A 12075-nucleotide genomic window follows, 5' to 3' on the forward strand; every position below is an offset into this window, starting at 1 on the left:
GGGGTGGACAAAATAGCAGCCACATCACAGCAGCGTACTCTTTCGAATGCATATTCAGGTTCAGCTCATCGTGCGACCGCTGTGGATCGCTTGAGCTTTAGGCACATGATGAGACACATGTCCCGTGCGTAAAGTTCCAACAGACGGAACGCCAGAAGATATGAACGGACTGCTAGTTCCATCCCAGCTCTCTTCGCTCAAGACACTGAGATAGCCGCTACCAACTCTGTCGCGGAGGGCTTCAATTTTTCGGCGATACATCTCACCGCTAGCATCCCAGTCTTTAGATGCTGTTGGCTCATCTGTAGTACTATCCAGGTCATATAAAAGTGGCGTGGGTGGGAGGGGCTTGTTGGTGTTGGCCGAAGCACCAGGAATTGAAGCCGCAGCAGGAGCCTGAGTGAGCAGGGTCTTTCTGCTGTCCGTCAGTATGACGGGTGGAAGCAACGTTATGCCTGGCTGCGCGGTAATGCGGTAGTTTCCGACCTCGGACTCTGGTACTCTCACGGAATTCTCCGAAAATGATTCCTTCGGCGTAGGCGTTAAACTGCTGTCACCAGTTGCAAGATCAACAATGCGTCTCTTTGATACCTTTCGACGGCGCGAAGAATTGATGTTGACTTCACTAGTGACAGCTTTAGCAACTACACGCTCTTTGCGCAGAGCAGAAGAATCCCTGGGTAAGTTGTAGACAATGGCAGGTGTGCTAACATCAACGACAACAGGAGTATCCGAAGCTGTTTGCTTGACTACCGGTACCGAATCAGGAATGGGCGCACGCTCTGTCAGTAGACGCTTTTCGGAGTAGCTCGGCCCGTGACCATCAATGATGATGTCCTCTGTACAGCCTGGAGCAGATCGAAAGATGTTGAATATGGCTACTCTATAATCCTTGTGAGTTCTGGTGAAGGGATTACCGTCGAGCCAAATTTCCCGAATGTCAGGGATGCCAGTCAGTCTCGCAAGTTCCAGGGGATCGCAGAGACGATTATCTCGGAGGTCAAGCCGTTCCAGTGGATATAATTTCTCAATCCCCGCCAAGGACTGTAGCCGGTTCGCCCGAAGGTTTAGGGCTGTAATAGCAGGTAGTGGGTTGCGAGTAAGGGATTGAAGCGAGTCGATCATGCAGTGGGAAAGGTTCAGCGCTCGCAGAGCGGTAAGGGAAGCCAAGCTGTCAGGGATTTGACTGAACAGATTCGATGACAGGTCGAGAGAGTAGAGTGTATTTGAGAGAGGAGCCAGGCTTGTAGAGGGGACAGATGTAATAGCATTGTCAGCGAGGCTAAGGTGTCGAAGGAAGCGCCATTTAGACGCTGGCAAGATTCCCAAAGCCAAAAGATTGCCCGAGCTACCCCTCGCGTGATGATGCCAAGATTCAGAGAGACTCGAATGAGAACTACCAGAGCCGGAGCGCCTGATGCGCTGTTGAGAGGACCGAACTTGAGAAGAGTAGTGCCTTGAACTTGCAGGACGAGTAGGGGAAATACTTCGAGGTCTTGCAACTTTGGAAGGGGATCGAGGGACATCATCAGCATCGTCGCGGTAGATGGAGGGCCTAGCGGTATCAGAGCTCTCACTGTCCTCCAGAACCGGCTCATTCGGCGTCATCGAGGCGCGGCGAAGCTCAGCGAGGAGAGTTCTATGCTCAGGTGACCCTGGAGCAGACGCCGCTCTAACAAGCTCCGGGGGGACGGTGGGGCTCCGTCGAGGGCTGTTGGTGCCACCAGCCCAAGTCGTAGTTGGCGATGATTGTGACTTTGAGGTACGACGGCGCCTCTTGTCCATATCGTCCAGTACAATGTCTATCAAAATATCTGCTGGGTCTTCGATGCCGGCGTGCCTTAGGCTGAGGGATCGTAGTTGGTCTGCAAGACGGTCCCAGCCAAAAAATTGACGGAAGTCGATGCTGTTGATTTCCAGGGCTTGCAAATTCTTGAAGACATGAATCGGCACGGCGGAGTCGAAGGGGAATTCCTCATAGCCACTGATCAAACGCGCGCGCCAGTCTGGAGCCAGTCTCAAGCAGGGAATTTTCGTGAAGGCGGAGTAGAGATATTTCAAATCAGCCTGAAGGGCGGCCTTTTGGCGCTCGGTTCTGGCTGCAGATATACTGGCGCCAATGCCCAGGCTGTTCCACAGTGCAGACATTCCAGACATGACGCTTCGCATACTTGAGACGGAGTGTATTGAGCCTACATCGGAACTGTGGCTACGAGCTCTGTGCGAGTTGCCGAGAAAAGAAACGTAATTGGTGGATGATGAACTATCGTGTAGGTTTTCCAACCGTACCTTCATAGGTCCAACATTAATCCCAAGTTCCTCGAAACGAGATAGAAGGAAGAATAGGTGGTGGGGGGTGAGGGCCAATTTTGCGGACTTGACATTATGTGACGTGAAATTTAGGGCTCCCAACGAAAACGCCGCTGCTAAGGAGCTTGTTGTAGAAGAGGATGTAGAGGGTCGGTCTGGCAAGGTCGGGGACGAAGGGATCGTTGCAGCGCTGGTGCTCTGGGACGATCGATGGCTAACCTCGCGGCGCTGGAACTGCAAGGCATTTGCCAGGGCCTTTTCGTGGGTGTGCACAAAGGCCGCCAATTGCTGATATAACCGTTAGTATTCAGTCCTTGGAGGTCCTGGTGGCTCCGTCGTCAGCCACGCGTGCTCGGATAGTGTTTGTAGACTTGCCTTGATAAAGTGGTCACCGTCCTCAGAATCCATGTCTATGATCTACCTATGCATCGGGCGATTGTACGACAAAACCTCTGTATTGACAACAGAAAAGAGTGGCTAAAGGTCTTTTACAGAGAAGGGCGCAACAGAGGAAAACGTCCCTGAGGATGTTTCGCTAGCAACTCAAAGACCCGTTCAAAGCAATTTCGGGATTTCTGACAGGAGCCAACCTGGATGGCAAGGCAGGTTAGCGGTTATAACAGACAACCGGAGTGACAACCAGGCCATGCAAGAAGACGGTCCGGAAATTCTCATCAGAAACATTTAAATACGTTCTCGGTGCCGGTGTGGGGAGAAAACAGTAAAGGGGCCTTGTCAACGTCTCAGAGTGCTTGCAAAGAGCCGGGAAAAGAGGGCGATTTCCCCCATCTCAGACACCTGAACAATGACAGCGGTAATACTGGTCTGATTTGCTGACACATTCACACGAAAAGAGAATTTTCCATGGACATGGTCAGTGTAATAATAATGGGTGGGGGAATTCTTGGTCTCGAGCAAATAGCCACGCAGAGGGTGAGCGGTTGCACGGCCTCAAGAGAGAAAAATCATGAGGCAAAAGCGAGGCAGAAAGGACTTGGGTTGCCCGCAACAGGAACGATTAAAGAAAAAAACAAGTATAAATCAAAATGTCGGGACGGGTTGAGAATTCGCATGTACACGCAGCCAGGAAAAGTCGAGGAATAAGAATTGCACACTCGGGCGGTCGAGTGAAGGAGTTCCGAGCCGGCGGGAAGAAACATGAAGCTAAGGCTGGCCAGGACGAGGCGGCGACAACAACAACAAAAACAACGACTTGGCGAGTGACTCACCCTCCAAAGATCAACCCAGTGACCAGATCTGGCAAATGCCTCCTCAATAAAAGGGAGAAGGCCCGTACTCAAAATGAAAAAAAGAGAAAGGACTCGAGGCTATCGCGGGCCACGAAATTATGCACAGGGGAAATGGCAACGTCGATTAGAAAAGCCCGTTTTTTCCGAAGAGAAGGAGGAGAGATGGAACAAGCGCAGGCCAGGAGGAAGAGAAGAAGGGGTCCAACGTCTTGATGAAGGCGGGGCCCCTGCTGAAAGTGGCTGTAGATGCGCGCGCAAGGTGTGTGTGTTGGTTGGTGTGCAGGTGGCCGTGCCAGGTGCCAGGTGCCAGGTGCCCAGGTGTCCAGGTGTCCAGGTGTCCAGGTGTCCAGGTGCCCAGGTGCCCAGGGGCTAGTTATTACTAGTTGCCAGGTGCCGAGCAGTGTCCAGTGTCTCGTCTAGCAAGAAGTACTATGGTGAGTAAGTACGGAGTACTCCGTACCAGACTCCAGCACTTGGGATGTCCAGTCAAGACCAGGCAGGGCCTGCCAGGTGCCAGGGAGGGCGCTTGACGAGCGCTGAGTAACGTGAGGTGACTGATGCCGGGGGGCGTGCAGAACGAAAAAAGGAGGGAACGTTGAACGGATGTCCGACGACGGCTCCAATAACACCAGAACAAGGTCAACTGGTACCCGACCTGCGAGCTGGAGCCGAGATGTGACAGATAGGATAGGATAAGCTTCCCCATGCGTACTCTGTACTCTGTACCCCGTGTAGCACGAGCACGAGCACGAGCACGAGCACGAGCACGAGCATTTCATTATACTTTGTAACTGCATGACAGTTCGTCCACATCCGCATCCATGGTGCGCACGCACACTCCGACTCCCACGGCGCTCCCCGGAGCTATCTGTGGCCATTGGCAGACGCCAACGTCCGCATCACCCCATCAACAACGTTCATCAACCATCAACCGTCGGCCATCAGCATCCAGCACCGTTAAAACTCTGAGACTCTGAGGGCTGGGGCTGGCGCCGCTAGTGGCCGATGTGGGTTTCTTGGTGCCAAACGCAATTCCACGGCCGACAAGGACGCATCCGACTGGCATCAACCGACAACCCCGGCGGTCACCAGGCGATCAAGCGGCGTCCTGCTGATTGGGGCGTCGCTGGACCCTCACGAGCTAATCCCGGCGATAACACACAATTACGGAGTACGGAGTAGTCCATACATGCGTGCATACGTGCATACTAGTCGGTGCATGCATATCCTGGCAGGGCTCGGCAGCAGGTCACTGCATTTGGCCCATGTTTCGAGCGAGCGAGCAGTGGCCAAACATGGGTGAAGGCGACGAGGAAGAAGTGTGCGCTCGAGATACACCAAAGATGCGCCCGAGATGCGTGAAATGGACCCTCAATCATCGCTTGGCCGGCCAAGGCCCGACAAACTACAAGACCAGCCGGGCAGATAGATAATCGCACGACCATACATGATACGACAGCACCTGGACGGCGAGGCCACCCCCGACATCCCAGATGCCTGTCCCATGCCCATCAGGTTGTTTTTGACTGCGACTTGGACCCTCACGGCCCGAGCTCGCCCATGCTTCTTGGCTGCGTGATCCAGCCCGTTCGTTATCCACGCTTCTGTCTCTCATGACGACCAAAACAAGCCGTCCTAGGCCGTGCCCATTCATCCATCTACAACGATGCGTATGTCTCTAGTGTGGGCTTGTCTTGGACCTTGGCTGCCAGTATCTGAATCATGGAGCTCCAGCTCCGATTCATTGACAGAGTGCCAGTCTTGACAAGTCCCACACCGTCGAGGGTCAATGGATAGTTACGTGCGGCATTCTCGCGCCACGAACCATGGTGCCGAGGCGCTCGCAGACGCTGCTGTGGAAAGAAAATAAACATCTTGCTACTGGACAGAACGCTCCCTGGTCGCTTGGTCCTCAGGGCATGGGCGAAATGGTCAGCATCTGCATTCAGCCCCTGCACCAGCAAAACATTTGAAAATGTCAACTGGCGAATTGCCAACACAATCCAATTATCATATCAATGGGTGGGCAGGAGCACCTACTGTTTGCTTGTCTGCACCTGCCATTGTGGCGCCGTACGCCGAACCCCGTCCGTCGACTGACTCATCATCACTGGTAGCAAGCGGGTTGCTATTCGTCTTGAAGGCTTCTCTTCTTCCTTCTTCGTGGCTGTTCTATTTCCCGTTACCATCCATCCACAATAACATCTCGCCCTTCTGCCTCTCGTGCAACGGACTGTACATAATCAGGTGGTGTGGGCACCGTTACCACTTGCTTCCACTTGGCCTTGGTCCAGAAACAACAAAATCTTATCGTTCCGGGGTGGCGTCGCCGGGAAAGATGGGGGGGGGCTTGGAAGTTGTGGAAGCACAGCGATGGCCCATGGCGCCTCCGTTTCAGCCGCAAATGGCATTAACTGAGCAAAATTCATCGGATTCGCGACGCTATACCGACCACCAGCTGGGTACGATGCGTTTACGGAGCACCTGATGCGACAGACGTGAACCGGTAGTCCCGAGTCTTCTGCTACAGCCCATCATAGAGATACGTACTCCGTACCGAGTACACAATCAGCTCAGCTGTGTTCTGGTGCGCGATGCGACGATTCCGCGACTTCTCAGGGAGCCGTACACATCTCCTCGAAGCCGAAGCCCCAGCAACCTTCGTTGGCTCCCTCAGCCCAGACACCAGTTGACGTTTGCTTCTGTGGGTGGGTATTGAGGCGTGGGTAATATAGAGCTGGCATCGCTCATCGTCATCTGTGTAATCCATGCGACGCGACGCAATGCGACGCAGTGCAGCGTAGCACACCTGGCGCATACGTACATGGCGCTGAGCATCAAAAGTGGCCAATTAATTATGTTTGGTCCAGTTCGGCACACCGTTTGAGCTCTCAGGATTGATTTGATGTACCCTGTACGCCTCATCTGCAAAAGCTAGCCGCGCGCGCTTGTTTGAAGGCACGTCAAACAGAGGCTCTTGGGCTGAGCGACTTGAATCGGCACCAGCAGAGTCTTCACTCTCCATCCCAAGGTTGGGTTGGCCTTCCATTCCTTTCCCCGCACCGATTGAGATAACCACATGTAGTCTCAAAAGTCAATATCCGTTCTAGTGGTGGTAGTTTCATACCGAAGGGGGTACTGGCATGCGCGAACATGGCAACGACAGGGCATTGTTTACATATCATATATTGGATGTATCTAGTACTCGGGAACACACTCAGGAGCCAGGATGACCCATTGACCACTCGGCACCACCACCGTGACATCCATGTCAGCGTGCCGGGTTTACTCCTGGCTCGTGGCAGAATACTCGACAGACATGCGACTCCCGTTCTCCGTGGCGGCGAGACACGGCCCATTGGCGGTTTCGAAACATTGTCTCGCAGAAAGAGTTTCCATTTTTCGGTTTTTTGGCCGCGGCATGGCCATATTGTACGGAGTAGTCAGAGAAGGGTGACCACCCAGCCGCCTCCACAAGGACGATTAGATGGCAGATGATGAGCTCGTTACAAATATAGAGCAAATCGACATCGTTCAGCGCTTGGCACTCCGTACTCCGTGCATACCAGTTGTTCGGATCGGGCGGTCACTCTCTCTAGCCGGATTGGTAGACACCGCACAATGTCATAGAATGCCATGGCCGCCAGTGAGAATCCGAGATGGGAAAACGGGCTTGGGCCTGGTTGGCTAGGAAATTGTTATTCGGAAAGCGTGTCAGGGCTAGCAGGGATCTCGACATGGGGAAAATGCAAATGACGTGCGACCCAGGAGCTTTCAAAACGAAGACACACACAACACCATGACATGTTTGTGTGCGTACGGAACTTGGAGTCCTCGCGCTAACAAATCAAAAGCATGCCTTGTTACAAGCCCAGAGCTGGGCCCACATCAGTTTCTTTCTGGCACATATAACATGACTGATTTGCCATGGACTGCCAGGGTAGGTTCGTGGAGTATTGTACGTAACTACATACAAGCTTTAGTTCCGCTTATTCCTCGTTCGGCGTTTGATTTTGGATCAGAATTAGCGACGCGACTTGGGGTAAACCTTGACAACACATGGCTGAGGTAAAACGGTGGTGGTGTTTGCGGCCCTTGGACGGCATGTCGAGTAAACAAACCCCTGCAACAGACGATAATCACCAGTCAACTGATCCAGACAACTCGAGGCTTGGCTCGGCACAGACGTTGACGTCGTGGTTTGTGTCATCTTGCACCCGGCGGCTTTGGACATGCACAGCCAGATGTGCTCACTCTGGCGACGTCTGAGCCGCCGAGGAGCCCCCCTGGTTGACATACACCTAGTCGACTTGTCTTGCAACCACATTCCTCTCAAATGATTCACAGCAGCTGCATTGGTCTACTACGTGTCAGTCTGTGTTCTCGAGCTGAGCACTGCTGAGCGCTGACATGGACGTACGTCTGGCCAATATAATCAAGGGACCAGCGGAAGACCCTTTTCTGACGCCAGATTGTTGGATTTCATTCTCTTTGGCTGCCAAGCCCTGGTCACGGAGCTGCGACATATGACATGGCTCGGTCGATAGCCAAGTCGGAGAAAGTTGCCGCATTCGGCCGATTTATTGCTTCACCATCATCCCTCCTTGCTCGTCGTACCGTGGGGGTTGGGGTTGGCCTGCCGAATATCATCATCTTGGCATACGTATGCAGAGAGCAGCCAGTCATGACCAGATGACCACCGTCATGCAGGACCGGCAATACAGCCTGCCCTCGGAGTGCAATATGTCGGCACATTTGCAAATGATGGTGACGAGAGGCAGTTCTCGATCCCTTGGAGCCCGATATGGCTCTTCTCGAACGACAATACGGAGCGTTACACCTCGCACGAACATCCATGTACCGACGAACCCCTGCCATTCTCGCCATGCATAAGATTGGCCCTTGAACGGCTGCGGGCGTCATCTCATCTTGTTACAAGTCATTTTATTCGGGCCATGCCATCGTATTTATTGGCCTTTGTTCATGTTGTCTGACTGCTTCCATCCATCCTGTGATGCTAGATTGCTGTGCGAAGGCAGATGCTCGTTGCCGCTAGATATTGTTGCAGAACTGCCAAGCCTAACTGACGTCCGTTTCACGAATGGCGACATGATTCAGTTCCGTCAACTCTTACTCCGCACCACCCTGGCGCTTCCCCGACATATAACCACCAACAGGTCGATACGTACAAGCGATGGAATCTCTGGCGGACCGTACGTCATCCAGAGCATACTACTCGCGGCACGATACAAAGACGACTCTGCCACGTTGCCAGGCCATGATTCGTGCCAGCTTTCAATGGCACGAATGAGGTCGACTGTCGGTGTTTGACCCCGCCACCACGGTCCACGATGGACCAGCCTTCCATCCGGATGGTCTCGTTGTGCGATGATCATGTCCGCCGCCAAGAAGGCCATCCAACCCAGCGACGACGACGACGGCGACTAGACATTCATGCACAGTCGCCATCCAAGGGTCTCGTAAAGTCGCCCATTGGCGAAGTCGCGGTTTCCAGTTGGTGACCACGGAAACATAAGACGTCAAGTGCGGTGACAGCATTCCTTGGCAAAGCCGCGTCGCTGGCCTTGGCAGTGAGCAGTCATGTTCAGCTCATGCGCTCAAACTTCCTCACGGCATCACGGCCGGAGGCTTGGGGGGCGCCAAAGGCGAGCCATGCCCTCCCTGACAGCCCACCCGCTTGCCCTTCCTCCTTGTTGCGTACGGAGCAGACCAACTACGACCACCAAGTACTCGTCTTGCTTGCTTGCTTTTATTGTGCCCGTACCGGCTGACATGCGGGATCCGGTGCCGGCCTCCAACGAGCCCAGGATTCAGGAATAAAGCGCCCGCCGTGGCCGCGTTACCGGCGCTTTTCCCAGGAAAATTCACCGCATCTGGCCAACCACGATCATCTGATAAGTCACTGACGGTTCAACATGGGCACTGTCCGGCACACCACATGACGCCAGGGCATTCCTTATCACGAGAATTGGAGATGCCACACCCACGATCCGAGCCCTCCCCAGGCCCGGATCCCGGTGGCGCCACGCCACTCACCGCCTCGAAGGCCAGTCGTTCGAGCTAGGGGGGTACGGATCACGGGTAGAACTTGCATTACAATTTACCGGCACACGGGAGCACACACAGAGCACACGCAGACTGTGCTGGGATGGCGCCATGGCCGCATTCTGCTGCAACGCGGTCCAACGACGACGACGTCGAGCAGCACAAGGGCTTGCTGCGCCATGATGAAGTTGGCGGTTGTCAATCCCCAAGATGGGCCCCTGATTCGGCAACCGACATTGAGGGACCGTGGGCCTTGCTCGTTTTGTGTTTGTTTTTCTCTTGCTTCTTTTCGAACTGTCCTCCTCAGCGGGCGTTGGTCGACGCGCGCCAGAGTTCAGATGCCGGGACTGTTTGCATGTTGAACCGGCGACGCCACCGCTGCTGGTATTCTTGGCCGTGGAATCGTGCGAGCGCGTCGTGCTCTCGATGACATTTAGTCGATCCAACAAGCACATGGCGCAGGTACCTTTGGGCCACTCCAGAGTCTAGGGTCTAATGCATCCATGAAAGACACGGCAGCCCCTTCGACCATCTACTGGCTGGTGAAACGAACCCGGCGATCGTTGCCGTCGTTGGGTTACAAAAAAAAGGGTCTGTCACACAGCACATTGATAAGTCACCTTGACATCGTCACCGCGTGCGTGTGCGGGGAGGGGAGGGGGGTCATCGTTTCTGTTTCCGAGTTGTGCGGGGAGTTTCGGCTCCCCAGCTCGGCGGCAAGTGGCGGTGCCGCTTATCATCTGCCATGATGGGCTCGGAGCGGCGGACTTGGGGGGGGGCGGTGTTCGGCATTTTTTGGGGCGGCCGAGTGAGCCATGACGTTTGCGGATGCCGCTGGTCGTCGCGGCGGTGAGTCAGTCCCACATGGCCGGTATATTGTTCGGCGCGTAATTGCATGGTACCGCGGGGGGGAGGAGCGGGCAACATGGAAATGTCGACCATCAATTTTGGCACGTCCGTGTCCTCGCAGAGATGTCGGTCGGGAACCGTCCGCAGCGCTCTGCAACTGGGTGCTTGTCAAGAGTCTACCTACGCAACCATGCGGTCTGGTCTCGCCTGTCAACGCCGTCATCGGATGCCATCGCACGCCATGCACAATGCACAATGTCCGTCCGAATGCTCGCCCCTTTGTTCATCCACGTGCCCGAGGAAGCCGGAGGCGCGGCGCGGCACGGCAGGCCATCCGTTCTGCCGTGCCCCTGCGTCTCCGGGACGGCCAACGACGTGGCCTACTTTGCAGCATAGCCCACGGCCACAATCTGCTCCAGCGTCCTGAAGCCGTCGTGCGCAAAACCCTTTGTCACGTCGACCTTGAACTCCTTGCCGTCGACGCGTAGAACCCCAAATCCCATGTCTGTCCACGCGCTCCTCACCCCGCGAAACATGTTTGCAAGCGTCCTGCCCAGTCTCCGGAACGGCATGGTCAGCAGATGCTCCATGTCGAACCTGCGCAGCGCCTCGCGCCTCTGCTCCTCCCTCCTCCTCTGCTCCAGCCGCGCCAGCTCGGGGACGTACTCCTCGGGCAGGGAGAACCTCGACTTGAGGGCCACGCTCTCGAGACCGGCCGTGACGGTCCTCGGCCTGAGGACCGGCAGCATCCGCTTCACCGTGACCTCGAGCCGCGGGGATGCGGCGCCGGCGGGAGAAGGCGCCGGCGGCAAGACGCGTATCGTGCTGACAATGTTGGGCGTCTTGGAAAGCAGGTAGAAGCCCATTGCGCCGAGGAGCACGTACGACGCGCCAAAGACGAAGCCCACCCACTGCGGCGTCCCGTCGGGCTGCTGGACGACCGTCGGCCCCGTGAGCGCCGTCCACGAGAGGATGGCGACGCCGCTGGACCAGCAGCCAAAGTAGAACCAGAAGTGGGAGGGCGCTTCGTAGAGCACCGTGGGGGTTTGCTTCGACGAGAGGCTCTTGACGAATGCGTACCGGGAGGGCGCGCCGGCTGTACGGTTTTCCGCTGGGGGCGACGGTCTGTAGGGCGTCTTCTTGGCTTGCTTTGGAGGCAGCGAGCCCGGTTGCGCGGTTCGCAGTCGGAGGAGCGAGGTTGTGAAGAGTCGGGACGGTGCGGCCGGGCACGGGCGTGGGAGGGCTCGGAGCGGCAGAGGCAGCAGGGCGATGCCCCGCGAGACACTGGCCATTGCGCAAGCCGAGTCCGCTCGATCGGTAAGTCGGAGATGCGACGATATTTCTGTGGTGTGGTTGCGTGCGTGCGTAAGCGCCGGCGTCGATGTGCTCAAAATTTGAGGGATGGGGATGAATCGGGATGGGTGATTTGTTCATTTCTGGTTTAGCGCCGACAGTGCATGGACAGCGTACACAATTATATCTGCACCTGGCCCAGGCTTTATGCGCACCGGCTGCCGGCGTTATTTTATCCCTGGCAGCTCGACGTTGGTCGGTGCGTGCCGGAGTGGCCCCCTAAGGCTCTGCTTTGCTGTCAACTGGT

At 55.5% G+C, this 12075-nt stretch overlaps 2 protein-coding genes across 2 annotated transcripts; both read right to left on the reverse strand.

Annotated features, from left to right (window-relative positions):
* Positions 1 to 60: 60 nt before the first annotated feature.
* On the reverse strand, positions 61 to 2157 carry MAM_02416 (leucine Rich Repeat domain-containing protein; the record flags this gene model as incomplete). The annotated part of the gene is made up of 1 exon (XM_040821215.1): positions 61 to 2157. One exon carries the CDS (start codon positions 2155 to 2157, stop codon positions 61 to 63), a length of 2097 nt encoding a protein of 698 aa, XP_040680629.1.
* Positions 2158 to 10855: 8698 nt separating this feature from the next.
* Positions 10856 to 11767, reverse strand: MAM_02417 (uncharacterized protein; the record flags this gene model as incomplete). Its single annotated transcript, XM_040821216.1, has 1 exon — positions 10856 to 11767. One exon carries the CDS (start codon positions 11765 to 11767, stop codon positions 10856 to 10858), a length of 912 nt encoding a protein of 303 aa, XP_040680630.1.
* Positions 11768 to 12075: the final 308 nt, after the last annotated feature.

This window comes from Metarhizium album, assembly GCF_000804445.1.
Source record: "Metarhizium album ARSEF 1941 chromosome Unknown scaffold_4, whole genome shotgun sequence".
NCBI classification, from domain to species: domain Eukaryota; kingdom Fungi; phylum Ascomycota; class Sordariomycetes; order Hypocreales; family Clavicipitaceae; genus Metarhizium; species Metarhizium album.